The sequence below is a fragment of the Sapajus apella genome, unplaced genomic scaffold (assembly GCF_009761245.1).
Source record: "Sapajus apella isolate SASKATOON/1434 unplaced genomic scaffold, GSC_monkey_1.0 scaffold21, whole genome shotgun sequence".
Classification (NCBI taxonomy): Eukaryota; Metazoa; Chordata; class Mammalia; order Primates; family Cebidae; genus Sapajus; species Sapajus apella.
Window position 1 is genome coordinate 12,282,253 of NW_022436961.1, and position 22,019 is coordinate 12,304,271.

At 36.8% G+C, this 22,019-nt stretch overlaps 1 protein-coding gene across 10 annotated transcripts in view; it reads right to left on the reverse strand.

Moving 5' to 3' along the window:
• WRN (WRN RecQ like helicase) overlaps nt 1-22,019 on the reverse strand; it is a 145,720-nt gene that overhangs the window by 86,858 nt on the left and 36,843 nt on the right. For 8 of the 10 annotated variants that reach the window (XM_032288275.1, XM_032288279.1, XM_032288278.1 and 5 more), the window contains 5 exons: nt 21,486-21,555; nt 15,208-15,322; nt 10,331-10,760; nt 7,799-7,879; nt 6,324-6,404 (listed from right to left, as the gene is read on the reverse strand). In XM_032288275.1, coding sequence (XP_032144166.1) covers nt 6,324-6,404; nt 7,799-7,879; nt 10,331-10,760; nt 15,208-15,322; nt 21,486-21,555 — 777 coding nt within the window. The remainder of the gene's footprint in view (nt 1-6,323; nt 6,405-7,798; nt 7,880-10,330; nt 10,761-15,207; nt 15,323-21,485; nt 21,556-22,019) is intronic. The other 2 variants (XM_032288280.1, XM_032288283.1) reach the window with 2 other exon arrangements.

Sequence of the window (22,019 nt, forward strand, 5' to 3'; positions counted from 1 at the left end):
GCTCCAAGCTCCGAAGAGCCAGGGGTTGTTAGAGAGCCCTTTCCCAGAAAGTCTGACACCCATGTCTTTAGTTCAGCGGCTGCACTTGTTGCTTTCAACTGGCCAACAGGTGCCTAGTAATCTGCTTTCTGAACAAATTTAGAAGAAGGACAGATCAGCAAGGCAAAGGAATAGAGTCACTTACCATGCTAAAGTTCAAAGTAGCTCCTGGCTGGCTCGCCAACAGACGTTACCAGATTAGATGCAACCGGATTTTTTGGAACTCAGGTTCTTGGCCTCTCAAACCCCGACGAATAGGGAAGGGGGCTTCAGTGTTGCAGTGAGTGTTACAGCTCACATAGAACTCATGAAACCAAAGAGTGTGCAGTAGTGTGGTTTATTAGGCAGAGCAAAAGGACAGCTTCCACACCGTTGAAGGAGACCCAGAGCTGGTGCCGCTGCAGGCTTCAGTGGCTACAGCTTATACCCCTGAGTTATTCCCTCCCCTTTCTTGTTATCGTCCCATGAGATGGTTTTTTTTTTTCAAACTTTCTCTGGATCAGTTGATCTTTGAATCCTTTACTGGATAGGTTACTGTTTTAAAACCCTGAGTCAACTGAGCCTCTGCCTTTAGGAGGCAGAGGTGGAAAATTCCTGCACTGGGAACAGAGCCCTTAGCCAGCTAAAGGTGGGAAAATACCCATAGTTAGAACAAAGCCCCTGGCTGACCCTGGAAGTTCCTCTAACACAGTCCCTCAATAACAAACTTCTCCAAGCTAAAGGAGAATGTTCTAACCCAATGCAAGGAAGCTAACCTTGAAAAAAGGTTAAACGAAATGCTAAATAGAATAACCAGCAAAACATAAACGACTTGATGGAGCAGAAAAACACAGCAAGAGAACTTCATGAAGCATACACAAGTTTAAATAGCCAAATCAATCAAGCAGGAAAAAGGATACAGAGATTGAAGATCAACTCAATGAAATAAAGCAAGAAGGCAAGATTAGAGAAAAAAGAGTGAAAAGAAATAAACAAAGCCTCCAAGAAATATGAGACTACATGAAAAGACCAAATCTATGTTTCATCGGTGTACCTGAAAGTGATGGGGAAAATTAAACTAAGCTGAAAAACACACTTCAGGGTATTAGCCAGGAGAACTTCCCCAAACTGACAAGGCAGGCCAACATCCAAATTCAGGAAATACAGACAACACTACAAAGATATTCCTTGAGAAGACCAATCACGACACATAATCATCAGACTCACCAGGGATGAAATGAAGGAAAAATGCTAAGGGCAGCCAGAGAGAAAGGTCGGTTTACCCACAAAGGGAAGCCCATCAGACTTACAGCAAATCTCTTGGCAGAAACACCACAAGCCAGAAGAGAGTGGGGGCCGATATTCAACATCCTTAAAGAAAAGAATTTTCAACCCAGAATTTCATAACCAGCCAAATTAAGCTTCATAAGTGAAGGAGAAATAAAATCCTTTACAGACAAGCAACTCCTAAGAGATTTTCGTGCCACCAGGACTTCCTTACAAGAGCTCCTGAAGGAAGTACTAAACATGGAAAGGAACGACCAGTGGCAGCCACTGTAAAAACATACCAAATTGCAAAGACCACTGACACTGAAGAAAGTGCATCAATTAACAGGGAAAACAAACAGCTAGCATCAAAATGGCAGGATCAAATTCTCACATAATAATACTAGCCTTAAATGTAAATAGGTTAAATGCCCCAATCAAAAGACACAGACCGGCAAACTGGATACAGAGTCAAGACCCATCAGTGTGCTGTATTCAGGAGACCCATCACACATACAAAGACACACATGGGCTCAAATTAAAGGGATGGAGGAAGATTTACCAAGCAAATAGAGAGCAAAAAAAAAAAAAAAGGGAAGTTGCAATCCTAGTCTCTGCTAAAACAGACTTTAAACCAACAAAGATCAAAAGAGACAAAGAAGGGCATTACATAATGGTAAAGGGATCAATGCAACAAGAGCTAACTATCCTAAATATATAGGCATCCAATATGGGAACACTCAGATACATAAAGCAAGGGCATACAAAGGTTCTTAATGACCTACAAAGAGACTTAGACTTCCATTCAATAATAGTGGGAGATTTTAACACCCCACTGTTAATATTAGCCAGATCAACGAGACAGAAAATTAACAAGGATATCCATGACTTGAACTCAGATCTGGACCAAGCAAACCTAATGGATATCTACAGAACTCTCTGCCCCAAATCTACAGCATATACATTCTTCTCAGCATCACGTCACACCACTCTAAAATTGACCACATAATTGGAAGTAAAACACTCCTCAGCAAATGCAAAAGAACATAAATCATAACAAACAGTCTCTCAAACCACAGTGTAATCAAATCAGAACTCAGGATTAAGAAACTCACTCAAAACTGCACAACTACATGGAAACTGAACAACCTACTCCTGAATGACTACTGGATAAATAATGAAACAAAGGTAGAAATAAAGATGATCTTCAAAACCAATGAGAACAAAGACACAACGTACCAAAATCTCTGGGACACATTTTAATCAGTGTCTAGAGGGAAATTTATAGCACTAAATGCCCACAAGAGAAATGAGGAAAGATCTAAAATCGACACCTTACCGTCACAATTAAAAGAACTAGAGGAGTAAGATCAAATTCAAAAGCTAGCAGAAGACAAGATCAGAGTAGAACTGAAGGAGACAGAGACACAAAAAAACCCTTCAAAAAACAAAATCAACAAATCCAGGATCTGGTTTTCTGAAAAGATCAACAAAGTAGACCACTAGCCAGACTAATAAAGAAGAAAAGAGAGAAGAATCAAATAGATGCGAAAAAAAATGAGAAAGGGGATATCACCACCAATCCCAAAGAAATACAAACTACCATCAGAGAATGCTACAAACACTTCTATGCAAATAAACCAGTAAATCTAGAAGAAATGGATAAATTCTTGTACACTTACACCCTCCCAAGACTAAATCAGTAAGAAGCTAAATCCCTGAATAGATCAATAACAAGGTCTGAAATTTAGGCAGTAATTAATAGCCTACCAACCAAAAATGTCCAGGACCAGATAGGTTCACAGCCGAATTCTACCAGAGGTACAAAGAGGAGCTGATACTATTCCTTCTGAAACCATTCCAAACAATACAAAAAGAGAGAGTCCTCCCTAACTCATTTTATGAAACCAACATCAGCCTGATGCCAAACCTGGCAGAGACACAACTAAAAAAGGAAATTTCAGGGCAATATCCATGATGAACATTGATGCGAAAATCCTCAATAAAATACTGGCAAACTGAATCCAACAGCACAACAAAAAGCTTATCCATCACAATCAAGTCAGCTTCATCCCTGGGATGCAAGACTGGTTAAACATATGCAAATCCATAAACATAATCCATCACATAAACAGAACCAAAGACAAAAACCACATGATTATCTGTTGAAGGCAGAGAAGGCCTTCAACAAATTCAACAATGCTTTATGCTAAAAACTCTCAATAAACTTGAGTATCAATGGAATATATCTCAAAATAATAACAGCTATTTATGAAAAACCCACAGCCAGTTATCATACTGAATGGGCAAAAACTGAAAGCATTCCCTTTGAAAACCAGCACAAAACAAGGATGCCCTCTCTCACCACTCCTATTCAACATAGTATTGGAAGTTCTGGCCAGGGCAATCCAGCAAGAAAAAGAAACAAAGGGTATTCAATTAGAAAAAGAGGAAACCAAATTGTCTCTATTTGCAGATGACATGATTGTATATTTAGCAGACCCTACTATCTCAGCCCAAAATCTCCTTAAGCTGACAAGCAACTTCAACAAAGTCTCAGGATACAAAATCAATGTGCAAAAATCATAAGCATTCCTACATATATATCAGTAATAGACAGACAGCCAAACCATGAGTGAACTCCCATTTACAATTGCTACAAAGAGAATAAAATACCTAAGAATACAACTAACAAGGTATGTGAATGACCTCTTCAAGAACTATAAACCACTGCTAAGGGAATAAGAGAGGACACAAACAGATGGGAGAATATTCCATGCTCATGGTTAGGAAGCATCAATATCATGAAAATGGCCATACTGCCCAAAGTAATTTATAGATTCAAGGCTATCCCCATCAAGCTACCATTGTCTTTCTTCACATAATTGGAAAAAAACACCTTAAATTTCATATGGAACCAAAAGAGAGCCCACATAGCCAAGACAATCCTAAGCAAAAAGAACAAAGTTGGTGGCATCACGTTACCTCACTTCAAACTATACTACAAGGTTACAGTAATCAAAACAGCACGGTACTGGTACCAAAACAGAGATGTAGACCAATGGAACAGAACAGAGGCCTCAGAAATAACACCACACATCTGCAACCATCTGATCTTTGACAAACCTGACAAAAACAAACGATGGGGAAAGGATTCCCTATTTAATAAATGGTGTTGGGAAAACTGGCTAGTCATATGCAGAAAGCTGAAACTGGATCCCTTCCTTACACATTATACAAAAATTAACTCCAGGTGGATTAAAGATTTAAACCTAAGACCTAACACCATAAAATCCCTAGAAGAAAACCTAGGCAATACCATTCAGGACATAGGCATGGGCAAAGACTTCATGGCTAAAACACCAAAAGCAATGGCAACAAAAGCCAAAATCGACAAATAGGATCTAATTAAACTTAAACGTTTCTGCACAGCAAAAGAAACTGTCATCAGAGTGAACAGGCAACCTACAGAATGGGAGAAAAATTTTACAGTCTACCCATCTGACAAAAGGCTAATATCCAGATTCTATGGTGAACTTTAACAAATTTACATGAAAAAAAACAATAACCCCCTCGAAAAGTGGGTGAAGGATATGAGCAGACACCTCAAAAGAAGACATTTATGCAGCCAACAACATATGAAAAAAAGCTCATCACTGGTCTAATTAAAGAAATGAAAATCAAAACCACACTGAGATACCATCTCACGCCAGTTAGAATGGTAATCATTAATAAATCAGGAGACAACAGATACTGGAGAGGATATGGAGAAATAAGAACGCTTTTACACTATTGGTGGGAGTGTAAATTAATTCAACCATTGTGGAAGACAATGTGGCAATTCCTCAAGGATCTAGTATGGAAATACCATTTGACCTAGCAATCCCATTACTGAGTATATATCCAAAGAATTGTAAATCATTCTATTATAAAGACACATGCACACGTATGTTTACTGCGGTACTGTTCACAATAGCAAAGACTTGCCCATCAATGATAGACTAGATAAAGAAAATGTGGGACATATACACCATGGAATACTATGCAGCCATTAAAAAGGATTGAGTTTATGTCCTTTGCAGGGACATGGATGAAGCTGGAAACCATCATTCTCAGCAAACTGACACAAAAACAGAAAACAGAACACTGCACATTCTCACTCATAAGTGGGTGTTGAACAGTAAGAACGCATGGACACAGAGAGGGGAACATCACAAACCAGGGCCTGTTGGGGAGTGGGGGGTTGGGGAGGGATAGCATTAGGAGAAACACCTAATGTAGATGACAGGGTGATGGATGCAGCAAATCACCATGGCATGTGTATACCTATGCAACAAATCTGCACATTCTGCACATGTACCTCAGAACTTAAAGTATAATAAAATAAATAAGTAAACTTCTAAATAAAAACAGATACACATGGATTGGAAGAAAGGAAAATCAATTTCAATACTGGACAGCTGAATCACCATCCACATTCCAGGAAAAAATTACAAGAAAGTAACATAAGAAGGAACACACGGCTGGATGCAGCACCTCACACCTGCAGTCCCAGCACGTTGGGAGGCTAAGTCCAGTCGATCACTTGAGCCCAGGAGTTCAAGACCATCCTGGGCAACACAGTGAAACCCCATCTCTACAAAAAATACAAAACTAAGCTGGACGTATTGGCGCACGCCTGTAATCCCAGCTACTCAGAAGGCTTAAGCAGGAGGATCACTTAAGCCCAGGAGGTAAAGACTGCAGTGAGCCAAGATGGTGCCACTGCACTCCAGCCTGGGTGACAAAGTGAGATCCTGTCTAAAAAAAAAAAAAAAAAAAGGAACAAGGAAAGCACATTTAAAATTAGTATATTACCTCTAACCCATTATTCATAGACTACATAAAAGAAAATGAATTGCAAAACATGAAATCTATTGTTACATAATTAGTAGTGATCTCATTGTGGTGGAACCTGGGTTAGAATTAGTTAATATTTTACCTAATTAAATGCCCTTTGGAAAGAACTTGAAGTAATGTTTCTATAATTGTAAACATACCTTAAGCATCTCCACTTCTAAATCTTCATCACTCTCAATTACATAGGATGTATCCTTTTCATTATCATTGGGAGATAAATGCTTTTAAAAAAAGTTTTAAGCATTAATTTCCAATATAATTGATCTTATATCCTCTTTTCTGCAGAATAAAACTCCTATATACTAGATATCTTAGACAACCTCCTCTTCCCTAATGGATAAATATATAATACATATTTATATGTTTATATGATAGATTAAAAAAGGGAGAGAGAGAACAATGAACAAGGAAACAAAGAATAACAGAAATAAAGAAATACAGTTAGGAATACAAAGTTAGATAAAGAGATGAAATAAAATCCCTGCTCTAAACAAGAATATAAAATGACAAGTTCAACTCAGGTTAAACAATGTCAAACTCTGTCTCCCAAACTTTTTGAGTATAAGAACTCTTTGCAATGTTGAAAAATGCCATACAAAGAACAATAGCTGTTCTTTGACATCCATGATTTTAAAAAGGTTACAAAAAACTACTATGATTGTAATAGCTTTAAATAAATCTTATTTTACAAATAGCATTCTACACACATTTGAAAAATAGCGCCAGAGATGTTATTTATTCAGTCTATTGCCAATGTTTGGATATGAGGAAACTTTTCAATAATTTAGCATATCCAGGAACCAAGTGTCCAACAAGATGGGAACCCTCACAAAAATTCATAGAAAGAAAACCCTCAAAAAAATGCCAAATATTTAAAGAGGAAGTAGGAAAAGGAAGTACAGCCTTAATTAACCTGCAAAATTTAAGCAATAAAAAAAACTGAAAATAAGTTTTTACAAGGAAAAAAGTTCTTTTATTTTTTTTACAAGTTCTTTTACTTCTTATTTAACGAATGAAGAAAACAATACTTAGTACTCAATAAAAAATGGTAAAAACGGGTGTAAAAGATGTCAGTCAAATCATGAGATGCTAAGCCAGGCATGGTGGCTCATACCTGCATCCCAGCACTTTGGGAGGCCAAGGCAGGCAGATCACTTGAGGTCAGGAGTTCAAGACCAGCATGGTGAAAATGATGAAACCCCGTATCTACTAAAAATATAAAAATAAGCCAGGCATGGTGGCAGACACCTGTAATCCCAGCTACTCAGGAGGCTGAGACAGGAGAATCACTTGAACTGGGAGGTAGAGGTTGCAGTGAGTAGAGACAGCACCACTGCACTCCAGCTTGGGTGACAGAGTGAGACCCTGTCTCAAAAAAAAAAAAAAAAGAAGGAACAAAGAAAGCACATTTAAAATTATCATATTACCTCTAACTCATTATTCACAGACTACATAAGATAAAGGAAGCTTGAATTGGAAAACGTGAAATCTAATGTTACATAATTAGTAGCAATTTCACTGTGGTGGAACCTGGGTTAGAATTAGCTAATATTTTACCTAATTAACTGTCCTTTGGAAGGAACTTGAAGCAGTGTTTCTGTAATTGTAAACATACCTTAAGCATCTCCATTTCTAAATCTTCATCGCTCTCAATTACATAGGATGTATCCTTTTCATTATCATTGGGAGATAAACACTTTAAAAAGAAATATTAAGCATTAATTTCCAATATAATTGACTTCATATCCTCTTTTCTGCAGAATAAAACTCCTACATACTAGATATCTTTATACAACTTCTTCTTCCCTAATGGATAATATATATATTTACATGTTTATATAATAGATTAAAAAGGGAAAGAAGGAACAATGAACAAGGAAACAAATAACAAAAGAGGAAGAAATACAGTTAGGAATACAAAGTTAGATAAAGAGTTGAAATAAAATCCCTGCTCTAAACAAGAACACAAAATGACAAGTTCAACTCAGATTAAACAATGTTAGACTCTTGTCTCCCAAACTTTTTGAGTATAAGAACTCTTCACAATGTTGAAAAATGCCGTACAAAGAACAATAGTTGTTCTTTGACATCCATTGTTTTAAAAAAGATTACAAAAAACTACTATGATTGTAATAGCTTTAAATAAATCAGGATTTTACAAATAGCATTCTATACACATTTGAAAAATAGTGTCAGAGACGTTATTTATTCAGCTATTGCCAATGTTTGGATATGAGGAAAGTTTTCAATAATTTGACATCTCCAGGAACCAAGTGTCCAACAAGATGGGAGCCCCCACAAAAATCCATAGAAAGAAAACCCTCAAAAAATGCCAAGTATTTAAACAGGAGGTAGGAAAAGGAAGTACAGCCTTAATTAACCTGCAAAATTTAAGCAACAAAAAAAAATTGAAAATAAGTTTTTAAGAGGAAAAAAAATTTCCTTTATTTTTTAGAAGTTCTTTTACTTCTTATTTAATAAATAAAGAAAACAATACTAATAATTAATACTCAATAAAAAAATGGCAAAAATTGGTATAAAAGATGCCAGTCAAATCATGAAATCCTGAGTGTGGTGGCTCACACTTGTAATCCCAGCACCTTGGGAGGCCGAGGTGGGCAGATCACTTGAGGTCAGGAGTTCGAGACCAGCCTGGACAACATGGGGAAACCTCGTCTCAACTAAAAGTATAAAAATCAGCCGAGCATGGTGGCAGCACCTGTAATCTCAGCTACTAGGGAGGCTAAGGCAAAAGAATAGCTTGAACCAGGGAGGTGGAGGTTGCAGTGTGCCAAGATTGTGCCACTGCACTCCAGCTTGGGCGACAGAGCTAGATTCCATCTAAAAAATAAAATAAAATAAAAACCTTGAAATCCTGGTAATTCTATAACTTTATATGAAACATATCATTAAAAGTGTATACCTAATCAGAAATTCCCAGAAAATCAAAGGTAAATGCAGATGTTAGCAAAAACTGGTATTTCCCAAAAGGGGAACATGCTTTATGAATGGTTGGTATAAGAATATTTTGAAACCCCTTTTAAGATAAAATGCAATTATATACTGATAGAAGTGATTATTAATAGTTACCAAAATATAGGGAACTGCTCAAATACTAAAATTTTTGTTGCCATTAGAAAGACGATGGGGAAATAACTCTAATAAAATAGTCAATCTAATTTTTTAAAAAACTTATGAAATAAAATACAAAATTTCAGAAAATACAAGCATCTTAAGTAATTTTGTAAAGTAATGAAAAACAAATGAGAAATTAAGAAATTAATTTAATGAAGAAATTAAGGAAAAAATGTGACTATGAGATGACAGTAAAACTATTGTCAAGGAAAACCATCAGGAGTTTATTAGAAACCCTCTCACATGAGCAAGCAAAGAAATTCTGGACCAGGCACAGTGGATCACACCTATAATCCCAACACGTTGGGAGGCCAAGGTAGGTGGATCCCACTTGAGTTCAGGAGTTGGAGACCAGTCTGGGCAAAACCCCATCTCTACAAAAATACAAAAATTAGCTGGGTATGGTGGCAGAGGCCTGTGGTCCCAGCTACTAGGGAGGCTGAGGTGGGAAGGCTCAGGAGTTGAAAGCTGCAGGAAGCCAAGATTGTGCCACGGCACTCCAGCCTGGGGGACAGAGCAAGACCCTGTCTCAAAAACAAGAAAGAAAAAAGAAAACAATTCTGTATAAAGAAATAAAAACGACCCCCAAAAATCAAGTCAGAAGAGTCAACACTAGTAAATATGAAAAGAATCCACAAAAAAGCAGAGATACCTATTATGAAAAAAGCATACGAATTATAAAATAGCAAATTACTACAAATGTCTGTTGACACTATAAAGTCTTTCCACTACACAATGCTGCATATCATACTAAGTCAGGAAGCGCAAACTACAGCTCACAAGCCAAATGCGGCCCACTGCCTGTCTCTGTAGATAAAGTTTTATTGAAACACAGACAGGCACATTTGTTTACATTTGTTTGTGGCTGCCTTTACACTACAATAGCAGAACTGAGTAACTGCAACAGAGATTCTACATCCCACAAACCCTAAAGTATTACTATCTGCCCGTTTACAGAAAAAAAGCCAGACCCTACTAAAAACTAAAAATGTGCTTCCTCTTTATTTAGTACCTCAGTAGATTTATAAGCAGTATTACTAAGATATTCTTCCTGAGCCTGCTGTTCCAAAATTTGGAGTTCATGTTCTGTAACACCTAAAGACATCAAACAAGCTCTTTCCATATTCTCTTTCAATTTATTGTCTTCTACTCCATCTTCAAATCCATCTTCTTTTCGTTTCACTTTATTTCCAAGTACATCTTCTCCATCATGTTCAGCTAAATGATCAAGTGTTGGGTCCCATGTTTCATCTTCAATATTAACAAAATTTTTATGTTCTCTAATTTGTTTCTGTTGTACTGCCCCAGCAGTTGAATCTTCAAAGGATAATGAGTTTAAATTCCTGCTGGGCCTCGGTTCAGTCTCCATGTTAGTAGATGTAAATATCACCTTCCTCAGTGAATACAGATTTTCTGAAATATCCTTTAGTAAGACAGAAACCCTAAAAAAAAATTAAGAGAGGTTAATTCAATTTTAATTGCATTAACTATAAGGACAAATTGTGAAGCTTTTTAATAAGTAAAAGCTTTCTAAGCTGACCTTCACTTAAAAGATCCATACTATTAAAGCTGTTCTTCATTCCCTAATGCCCATATATAATTACAGCTTATAGGCTACTCTTCAGCATCAAGGAAATTCTGCACCTACAGTTGACTTGTATGTTTACTAAAAGTCAGTAGTGCTTGGTCCTAAATTTGTTTAGGCCAACTACATGTTTATTGTTGATTAATTAAGTGTAAAGTAAGTTATGATACATGACCCAAAAAAAAAAAAAAGAAAAAAAGAAAAACCTATTTCATTAAATTCCAAGTTGAATACATGTAAAGATTTTGTAAATTTATTTTTTTGTTTAAAAAAAAAGTTGTTTAATAAACTGTGATTAAAGAACCCTAAAAGTCTGAAGAAAAATCATAATGCCTAGGACTCTGCATTCAGACTGCTTCAAGTGTCTTAATTTTTCACTCTGTCTTAAAGAATTGGAAATTGTCAATGGTACAGTATGAGTGTGGCTTAAACAAGAAACACTATGCAGAACTCCAAACACCTGGCCTGTATATAATGAAAAAGCTCTGACATATACCAAAAGACTGGGAACAAACAAACATTTTTAACATTATTATTATTATTATTATACTTTTACTTAATACCTTTATCATTATTATAAGTTCTGGGGTACGTGTGCAGATTGTGCAGGTTTGTTACATAGGTATACACGTATCATGGTGGTTTGCTGCAACCATCCCCCTGTCATCTACATTAGGTATTTCTCCTAATGTTATCCCTCCCCAATCATTAACACTTTAAGTTAAAAGAAAATTTTGGCCGAGTGCAATGGCTCACGCCGGTAATCCCAGCACTCTGGGGAGCAAGGCAGGCGAATCACTTGATGTCAGGAGTTCAAGACCAGCCTGGCCAACATGGCAAACCTCTGTCTCTACTAAAAATACAAAAATTAGCCAGATGTGGTGACACACACCTATAATCTCAGCTACTTAGGAGGCTAAGGCAGGAGAATCGCTTGAATCCCTGAGGCAGAGGTTGCAGTGAGCTGAGACAGCGCCGCTGCACTCCAGCCTGGGCAACAAGAACAAGAGTCGTCTCAAAAAAAAAAAAAAAATAGAAAATTTTGATGATCCTGTTTTGGCTAATTTTTTCACTTCACTGATCAATTACTAGTCCCAACTGCAACACAAGAGTATTTGTGCTATAATTTGAAAATGATGCTGTTTTGCATCTCCAAAAATCTCAGAACTCAACATTTTTGGAACAGAAAAAAATCAATTTCCCATCAGTAGGCAAATATAACAAGTAAGAAAATACGGATACAACATATATAAATAAATACTAACTAAATTTCTTAACTCATTAATTGCAGTTGCTAATGTATAACATGTTAACTAAGTAAGTTTAAATGACTATATTATAACCCAACCTAGTTAGTTGGAATGGAAAACACTGCTAGAGTGTAAAATAAGGAACAACATCTTGTCTATTTGTTGCAGAGCTAAAAGTATTTCATAAAAGCAGAAATTAGTAGAAGTGAAGGGAGTATGATGAGCACGGACATGTTTTACTCTTTAATTAGTGATTTTGTTTAGATCATCTAATATTTATGTATTTAAAATCAATGCTTAATAAAATCTGGCATGCCTTTTAAAATTTTATATTAACGGCTCAAGTAAAAGTTTGATCCTTCATGGGAATAAACTATCAAAAGTACTAAGTGGTTTCATGAGTTATTTCCAGTTACTTCCACACTGAAAACACCACTCCAAAGTTGGGCTCAAGCTTAAGCAAAGTCTACATTAACACCAACAAAATCAAGAGCAAAATTAAATTCAAAAACTAAAAACACACTGCTACCTAATTTAAACATTCTAAAATTCTATAATTCTTATAAAGAACTTTTAGCTTTATATACAGCTACTCAAATGTTAAAATTACATGCAAATAGTTTAGTAGGAACAGATATGTGATATAGTTTAATTGTTACATGTACAGGGAATGGTGTAACATACAAACACAGCAACAGTGGCACAGACTGACTATCAAGAGTGTAAGCGCTCATTTATCAGGCCCTGACACAAGGGAATATAACATGTTTTATGTAAGATAACTAATATTTACTCTAACAAATGCCAAAGGCTGTCCTGCCTTCTTCAGTAAGGCACAGTGTACTTTTCCTTCTTTCTCAGGATTGTTATTATGCATATTAGTAGCCTGCAGACAGCCTCAGCACCCAGCAGAATGTCAAGTACATGACACCAATACAAGAGATATAGACTGAATTTAAATCAATGACTAACTATACACTGCTAATACCTTCAGACTCCACTGAAGCATAAAGCTGCTCCCTTCTATAATAAACTTCAAACTGCTCTATTTTAAGAGTTTTTAGTTCTGATTTTTACAGTTTTGTCCACTCTTTCACAGATTGTCAGCTGTCACTTCCACCTACTGTCATGTGCATATCATTCCTTATTTAAACCATTTTCACTTTAACTCAATACCCAAGCTTGTCAAACTGGATCTACAAACAAAATGTGGCCTCATGCACTCCACTGGAAATGCAGAAAGTAAGCTGGAATACATGCTTATGGCATTATTCTGACTGCTCACAGGCTTTTTTTAATTCCCTCCTGGTTCTGAGGTGTCATCTAGATAATGTTAGATATTACTGTAGATTTGTTACAAAGAACATGAAATAAGAGACTAATTATTGTTTTCACACTAAAACTTCACAAGACCCGGTATTTCCCATTCCCAAGTTTTAAGAAAACTTATTTAGCTTCAATATGTAAAAACTGATTATATAAATTGGCAATTCTTGAAATACCCAACTAAATCAGAGTCAAGGGCCAAGGGGAAAAAAAGCACTCAAGGCATATAACATTACTCTAAGAATGTAATTTTCTGCAAGCCTCGCTGCTGAAACTGCTTATTGTAATGTGAAACCAGTTTTATCTAATAGATACTCAATCAACCTGCTGCAACCCTAAGACTCGTTTTACCCACCAGTCACTAACCAATCACAGCTTCCAACTCCCCAAAATTTACTAGTGCCAAAGAACTTTCTAGAAAAACAATATGTAACATTTTCCTTTTTACATAACCTCCAAACTTCTCTTTGTTCTTTAGAGATATCAAAGACCACCTAGTCTGTCTGTGTGTATGCCCCAAATTTAATTCTTGCTTCCCAAACAAACCATTTTCAATTTAAAGATCTGTCTCCATATTTTACTTGACTTCAACAGATATTATGAAGCAAAGCATTAAGCATATGTAATTTACATCCAGTAGATATTTCAATTGCTAGTACAAAAATCTGAAATGCATGTAAAAGTCATAGAAAAGGTGACTGCTCTAATTTCATGGAGAGAAAAATGTATAAATGGGTAGGAAATGGCTTTACCAGTATCCTTCCCCATTTGAAAGTTACATCTTTCAGAAATTCTCCAAGTTGCATTAAAAACTACCAAAACAAATTCTAGGGTGAAAAATTACTTTGAAAAAAAGCTAAATTTCTATATCATAGTCTCAAATCTCAATCAAAATCTATCACAAATCTTATCCAGAAAAGCATACATTAAGTGCACTTTTTCAGGGTCAGAATGTTTTCTACTCCAAGTAAGAGCTTCGCATTTCTACAAAGTATTTTTTGGCCCAAAATTACATTACCACATTCTAATTGTTCATTGTTCCAGAGCATTCCTGCTTTTAGAGATTTAATAAGCAAGTCATTCAGCAATTAAGGCCAGGACAAGGTCTGGTTCCAAAAAGACACAGCACCTGTATCCAAGGTCTATTAATCTGCAAAACATTTGATCCAAATATTTTAAGTTATCTAGTGCTTTAGCTATAAAAGAATCTCTAAAATGGGAATGTCTTTTGTTCTAATAAGGTATTATTTAAGTAGAATTCTTAAGTAATAATCAGATAATAACAAAAAAAAAAGCTACCAAGTATGAAGTTGCTTTTGGTTACTATAGATTTCGTGACCAAACTATAAATGTTATTAAATGAAAGATACTCATTAACAGAAACAAAATGACAACTTTGAATCTTAATTTTCCTCAATGTGTAATTAATTTATTTTACTTTTAAAAAAAATAAAAATATAATTTCAAAATGTATAATATGAATATAATTTCTATTCCTTTGTTTCATAAAACATCCTACAAAGCAGACAGAAAAGGCTTAAACCTTTGGATTCACTATTTAACAACTGGAAAGATATTTCTCAAGTTTATACACCAGTCTGTATGTGTGTATTCAAGCAAATTTCTATGAGTCTACCTTAATGAACAGTAATTCTTCATATATAGGAAAATGTGGTTAAAAAAAAATAAACAGAATTGATTTAAAAAAAAAAACACGTATTATTTAACCTCCGTGGGTTTTCCAATTTGCTGAAAGTGTCAGGAAGATGCTTAGCCAGATCCATCACTTCCTCAGAGATTGAAGTCAACTGTTTCTTCATGTCACTAAGTTGGATTTCTTCCTCTGGGGGAATAAAATCAATATTAATTTTCAAACCACAAAGCAGAGATATTCATTTAGCCGCTTCATTAAATAATATTAGGGCTCAAATTTTCATTTTCTTTCCTTAAATGAATTCCAACAAAAAGACCTTCTTATTCAATTCCCAAATTGCCTCAGTCGCTTTCCTTCTCTTTCAAATTTTTATTGTTTAAATTCCAAATGATCTGCAGTCATATGTATCATAACCCAGCTGTTATTGACCTAGGTAGAAAGTGAAGATGGAAATGAGAATCTGAACCTGTCTGCACTATTGCAAAATCAGAAGTCAGTATAACACTGTGTGTGCTCCTACTTAATAATACTGTTATTAATAGTATAGCCTTCTCTAACAGTCATCCCTCATTGCCTTCATTCCCAGTTATCACCAAAATAAAATATGTCTTTCTTTTTTCCCTTTTTTTTGGGGCAGAGGAGGGAGGGTCTCACTCTGTCGCCCAGGCTGGAGTGCAATTGCACAATCTCAGCTCACTGCAACCTCTGCCTCCCAGCTTCAAGTGATTCTCATCCCTTAGCCTTTGGAGTAGCTGGGACTACAGGCATGTGCCACCATGCCCAGCTAATTTTTTTTTTTTTTTTTTTTTTGTATTTTTAGTAGAGACAGTGTTTCACAATGTGGGCCAGGCAGGTTTCAAACTTCTGGCCTCAAGTGATCCACCTACCTTAGCCTCCCAAAGTGCTGGGATTACAGGCACACGCTACCGCCCCCCACCAAAATAAAATGTAAGCCTTTCTAACCAGTGATCATCTTCCAAACTCTCAACTTCATCCCATCTGGCACATCATTGCCATCAACAGCACAAAGCCTGCCCTGCCTTCCCAAACACTTCCCCTGCTTAGAATTTATTCATCATCATTTCTCTTATCCTTCAAAAGTCCATCTCCTCTGAAGCCCATGAGACAGAGCTCTATAACCTGCTATTCCTGATTACTACAGTTATCTTGACATCTCCAAATTACATTCTTTCATCCTTGAAGAATGTAGTGCCTGGTTTATTGTCTTTCCCTCCACTATTACTCCTGTGATCACTGCCAGTGACTTCAACATCCACAGGCCAGTTCCTTAACTCCTCCATTTCCAACAAACTTGTCTTCAACAGATCTTAGCCATTCAGTTCCACAGTCATACCACTGACCTTATAAATGACCACTGACCAATAAAATCACCACTTCCAGACTTCAACTGTAAGCCTTCCACCCTAGCAACACTAGCATGCCTATCTTTCCTTCCAGCATGCATTCCCCAACAATATTTTGACACTTTCAGAACCAAATGAATTGATCTTATCACCTTTCCCTTATCTATTGCTCTCCCTACTCCCATTCCCCACTGAACCTTACATTCCTCTCTTACCCACATTACAGTAATCATTCCTTTGTATCTACATTCTCAACTCCTTTGCTTTCTGCCTCCCCTTCTCCCCCCAAGACACTTACCTGGCAAAACCGCTACTCTTAATAAAACCTACCTTTTTTACCTACCTGATGCCTACACCCAAGCAATTGAATATACTTGAAAATAAAGCACATCGATGATGACACAGATTTCAAACAAACCCTCAGTACTGACTGACAGCCAATCACCCTACAAGCCTTTGCGCTTTCTTCCCTCTAAGCCTGCTATGCTTTTCCTTCAGATAACCACATGGCTTTTTCACTTCACCCAAAGAAAATGAAGGGGCATGGTATGTTTGGTTCATGAATTTTCCCCAGCAACTGTAACACTGCCTGACATATAAGCACCTAACAAATAAGTGTCACATGAATCAATAAATATTCGCTTTCCAAACTAAGCTTCTAGAAAAATAGTTGTTTATACATGCCTTAGTTATTTCTAAAACAAGCTTCTAAGAAAATGTTTTCAAGCCAGATGCAGTGGCCTGAAACCCCAGGTATATGGGGGCTGAGGCAGGAGGATCACTTGAGGCCACGAGTTTGAGCCAGCCTGAACAACATAGTGAGACCCTGTCTGTTTCCACATTCCTTAGCTCTTACTCCTCTATTCATGTTAATATGATTTCCACCCACCTCATACTCTTGCTATGGTTATGGGACCTTCGTGTTACCAAAGCCTGTGGACTCTTCTCTGTTTAAACAGCACATGCCCCAAGGGACCACTCCTCAAAACACTCCTTTGCTACCCAGTACAGCAAAGCTACTGTTTAAAAGATTACAAATGGCTGGCACAATGCCAAATCTAATGATGAATTCTAAGTCCTCAGTTTCTCACTCTCAGCAAAATGTAAAACAGTTGATAGCATCCACCTACTTAAAACATGTTCTTCACTTAGCTTTCTGCACACCACACCTCCTAATTTCCTCGATGTCTATGGCAACTCCTTTGGTGTCCCCTCCTCCATGCAAATGTTCAGCACTAAGAGTTCCTCGGGATTCTCAGTCCCAACTCTGTAACTCAAACTGTCCTCTGCACTACAGCCAACAGAACTAACGCTCGCACCACCTCCACTTATCTGTCTTACAGGTCTCCCTCCCTTAAAACACCTAAAATCAACTGTGTGACGACACATCCCAAAATCTTGCTCTTCCTTAATGCCTTTCATCCCTGTTGCTCGTGCTAACAACACAGGACTAATCCTTGACATATGTCTTTCATCATTACCTCAAATTCCATTGCTTTAGTAAATGTATCTTGAGGCTGGGCATGGTGGCTCATGGCTGCTCTATTAAATGCATTTTGAGGTCAGGTGTGGTAGCTCATGCCTGTAATCCCAGCACTTTGGGAGGCCGAGGCAGGTGGATCACTTGAGACCAGGAGTTTGAGACCAGCCTGGCCAACATGGCGAAACCCAGTCTCCACTAAAAATACAAAAATTGGCCGTGCATGGTGGCAGACACCTGTAATCCCAGCTACTCGGGAGGCTGAGGCAGGGGAATCAATTGAACCCAAGAAGCAGAGGCTGCAGTAACCTGAGATCGTACCACTACTCTCCAGCCTGGGTGACAGAGTAAGGCTCCATCTCAAAAAAAGAAAAAAAGTGAATTTTTTATCTGTCAACTTCTCTCCATTCTCAATACAATTAACTGATTCAAACTGCCACTACCTCTCACTTAGATTATTGTCGCAGCCTCCCAAAAGATCCAACCATCCATTTTTTTATCCTAGAGCCCAGGTTGTCATTTTTTTAATGCAATTCACTTCACTGTTATGTTTAAAGCCCTCGGTCACTTCAATTGCTCTTGGGAGGAGACATAAACTCCTTACCAAGGCCCATCTGCTTTTCTTTTTCAGCTTTGACGTCATCCATCCGGCCCTATTCAATGTTCACTATACTGGACTACTTTCAATTATCTATAGATATCATGATTTCTCTTACCTCTGAAACGTGGCACCTGCAGTTTCCTGTGCCCATTCTTTCCCATATTCTTCTGCTAGCTCTTTTTTTTGGTTTTTTTGAGATGGAGTCTCACTCTTGTCGCCCAAGTCTCACTCTTGTCGCCCGGGCTGGCGTGCAAGGGCACAAGCTCAGCTCACTACAACCTCCACCTCCCAGATTCAAGTAATTCTGCTGCCTCAGGCTCCCAAGTAGCTGGGATCACAGGTGCCTGCCACCACATCTGGCTAATTTTTTATATTTTCAGTAGAGACAGTGTTTCACCATTTTGGCCAGGTTGCTCTCAAACCCCTGACATCAGGTGATCCACATACCTCAGCCTCCCAAAGTGATGGGATTACAGGCATGAGTCACCATACCTGGCCTTAGCTAACTCTTGTTCAGATTTCAGGTCTTGCTCTTACCTATACTTTCTCCAGAAAATATTCTAGAATATTTCCCCCAACATGTGTCAGATGTCTCCCTGTGTGCTAACTACAGCACCTTGTTTTCCCATGACATATGACTCATCTCCTTATACTGAAATTGCTTTTTTCACTCATCTATATCCCCAATAAAACTATAAGCCCCTCAGGAAACAGATCATGCCTGTCTGTTCACTACTGTATTCCCATATCATAAAATGCTCAACAATATTTAACAAATGTGTAAATGTGTCTTTAACTACTACATCATTTGGTGTTTATTAACTACCATCTTGGGAATAAGTCAATGAGGAAACAATGTGTAAATATCCTTTTATGTTCTAATCTAATTGTTATCCTTTAACAAGAAGAAAAAAATAGTCTAAAAAGCAAAAGAGAAAAGTGGTCATTTGATAATATCATCCACATATACATGAAGAAAATTAGAGAACAATGAGGCTGATACTTCTGGCTAAGAAACAGAAAGGAAGGAAGGGAAGAAGGAAAGAAAAAAATGGTAATCTTAGTTATGAGGTTGATACAAAAGTAATTGCGGTTTTTGCCATTAAAAATTACCAAAACCACAATTATTTTTGCACCAACCTAGTATAATTCACTGGGATCTCAGTCAAGATGTCACAATACACTCACATATATAATGTAAGAAAGTGGGGGGAAAAAGTGAAGGTCAAATAATGTAGCATTGCAATGACAAGTACACAGATACCAGGACTTCCACTACTGTGTTATTAATATATGTTACTTCAGTGAAAATAATTGTAAACATTCCTTGGAAGCATTTTCACCAAAACTGCACAAGCAACAAACTTGTACATGTAACCTACATGCAATTCCACAAGCCACAAAACCAGAAAAACATAAATCTCCTCTGTTAAATTTTAGTTTTATTATGAGTTAAATAAGTTCTTATATACTGTTTACCAAATCAGCTTAAAATAACCTATCACTTGCCTCAGTTAATTAAGATGGTCATTCCTCTGTATCCTTGACGGATAGGTTCCAGAACCACCCCCGCCCCCCCTCCCCTGCATGGATACCAAATCCATAGATGATCAAGTCCTTTATATAAATCCATAGATGATCAAGTCTCTTATATAAAATGTTGCAGTATCTGCATATAATCTATGTACATTGTCCTATACACTTTAAATCATCTCTAGATTTCTTATAATACCTTATATAATGCCTATACTTCACTTCATTCATATGTATTCAATGTGATACTTCATGCAAGAAATTCAAGTTTTCATTTTTTTAAACTGTGAAGTCTTTTTTTTTTTTCTGGAATGTTCTCAATCTGCAGTTGGTTGAATCTGATGCAGAACCCAGGGATATCGAAGCTGACTCTAACTTACAACCACAGGATCTCTGACTACAAAGAATCAGCAGGCATTCATCAGAAGTGGCTCTCCGGGGAGAGGAAGTAAGTATAAAGACTATTCTACCTTAACATATAAAGGAGGGCTGTACTCCACAGAGGCTCTGATTCTCTTCTCAATGACAATTATAAAGAATATCATATCATTTTATATGAGGCAGTCATGCCATATTTTTAAGAGTATTTAGCAAAATGGTCTAATTTAATTAACATCTTAACAAACACAATCATTTAAAATCTCCAAAAGGAAGCTACAAGAATAGTGATAACCTTATACAAATCAATACAGATGCTTTGAATACTTTGTCCCATTTAGTGTTCACAATTATTCTATAAAACGTATTATGCTAGTATCTACATTCCACGCTTGGTGAAACAGGTACATTCCCAGGTCACGTGGCTGGGATTCACACTGGTCTATGCAACACAAAAGCCTGGAGCTTATCCACTCCACTATGTGGCTCTTTCTGCTTTCCCTGGACCTCTAAAAACAGCACTGAAGTTGAATGACATATCCATTCTTTTTGAAGAAAGGACAGAAGAAAATTAGAAATGTAAACCAGTATGCTTGAAAGCATTGTAAACTGCTCAATAATATGTAATAAATGAATAAATGCATCTTTAACTACTGTATCACTTAGTGTTTTAAAGCATTGTATACAAAGCATTTTAAACAGTTATAGCAAGGATGTATAATCTCCAGACTGGGAGAAAGCTGGTTGTGTCACTGACATTATGAAAGCCACAAAGCCCCAACTCTAGAAGCCTAATACATAGCAATGCTACAAAGTAAAAAGGAAGGGCTGCTTTGTCACAAGTAACAAAGGTGAAACACTAATCTTGGGCAGCACTGCTCACACATTCAAGAAGTTTCAGTACTAAATGCTTTGCAAATATGTGAATATTGCCTTTTATGGAGATAAGCCTCACAAAAAACTGAATTCACATTTTATTTATGGATCTTAACATACCTTTATTTACAGTAAACATTTGCACAGCATCATCCATAATTTCTAATTTTCGGTAAATAATGAAACCAGCCTATAAAAAAAATAAAAAGAGTATGCTGAAGATCACCAAAATAAACCGAAAGTCCCATCTTCAAAAAAATCAAAGAGAATGATTCGCGAAGCACTCAAACATGGAATTCAACCTATTATGTGACACAATTATCAGTATGTCTCCATTTAAAAATCATACCAATTTGTGAAAATTAAGAAAGTAAGCTGCCTAAGCCTTAAAAGTTTGTTTTCACTTTTTTACACTCAATATTACACACAATATCCAAATCAAATAACCCATAATGGAATCTCACAAAATCCAATCTAGTAAGAGAAATCTTACTTAAATCAATTGAGAATGTTAGTCAATGTATGAACAGTCCTCCTTCTAAGTCCTGTTCACAAGAACAATCAAGTCACATTGATTTTTCATGAATAAAAATGCCACAGAACTTGTGCTAGTTCTCAAGAAGTTTGGGGATATCTTTTAAAGGAAAATTATCA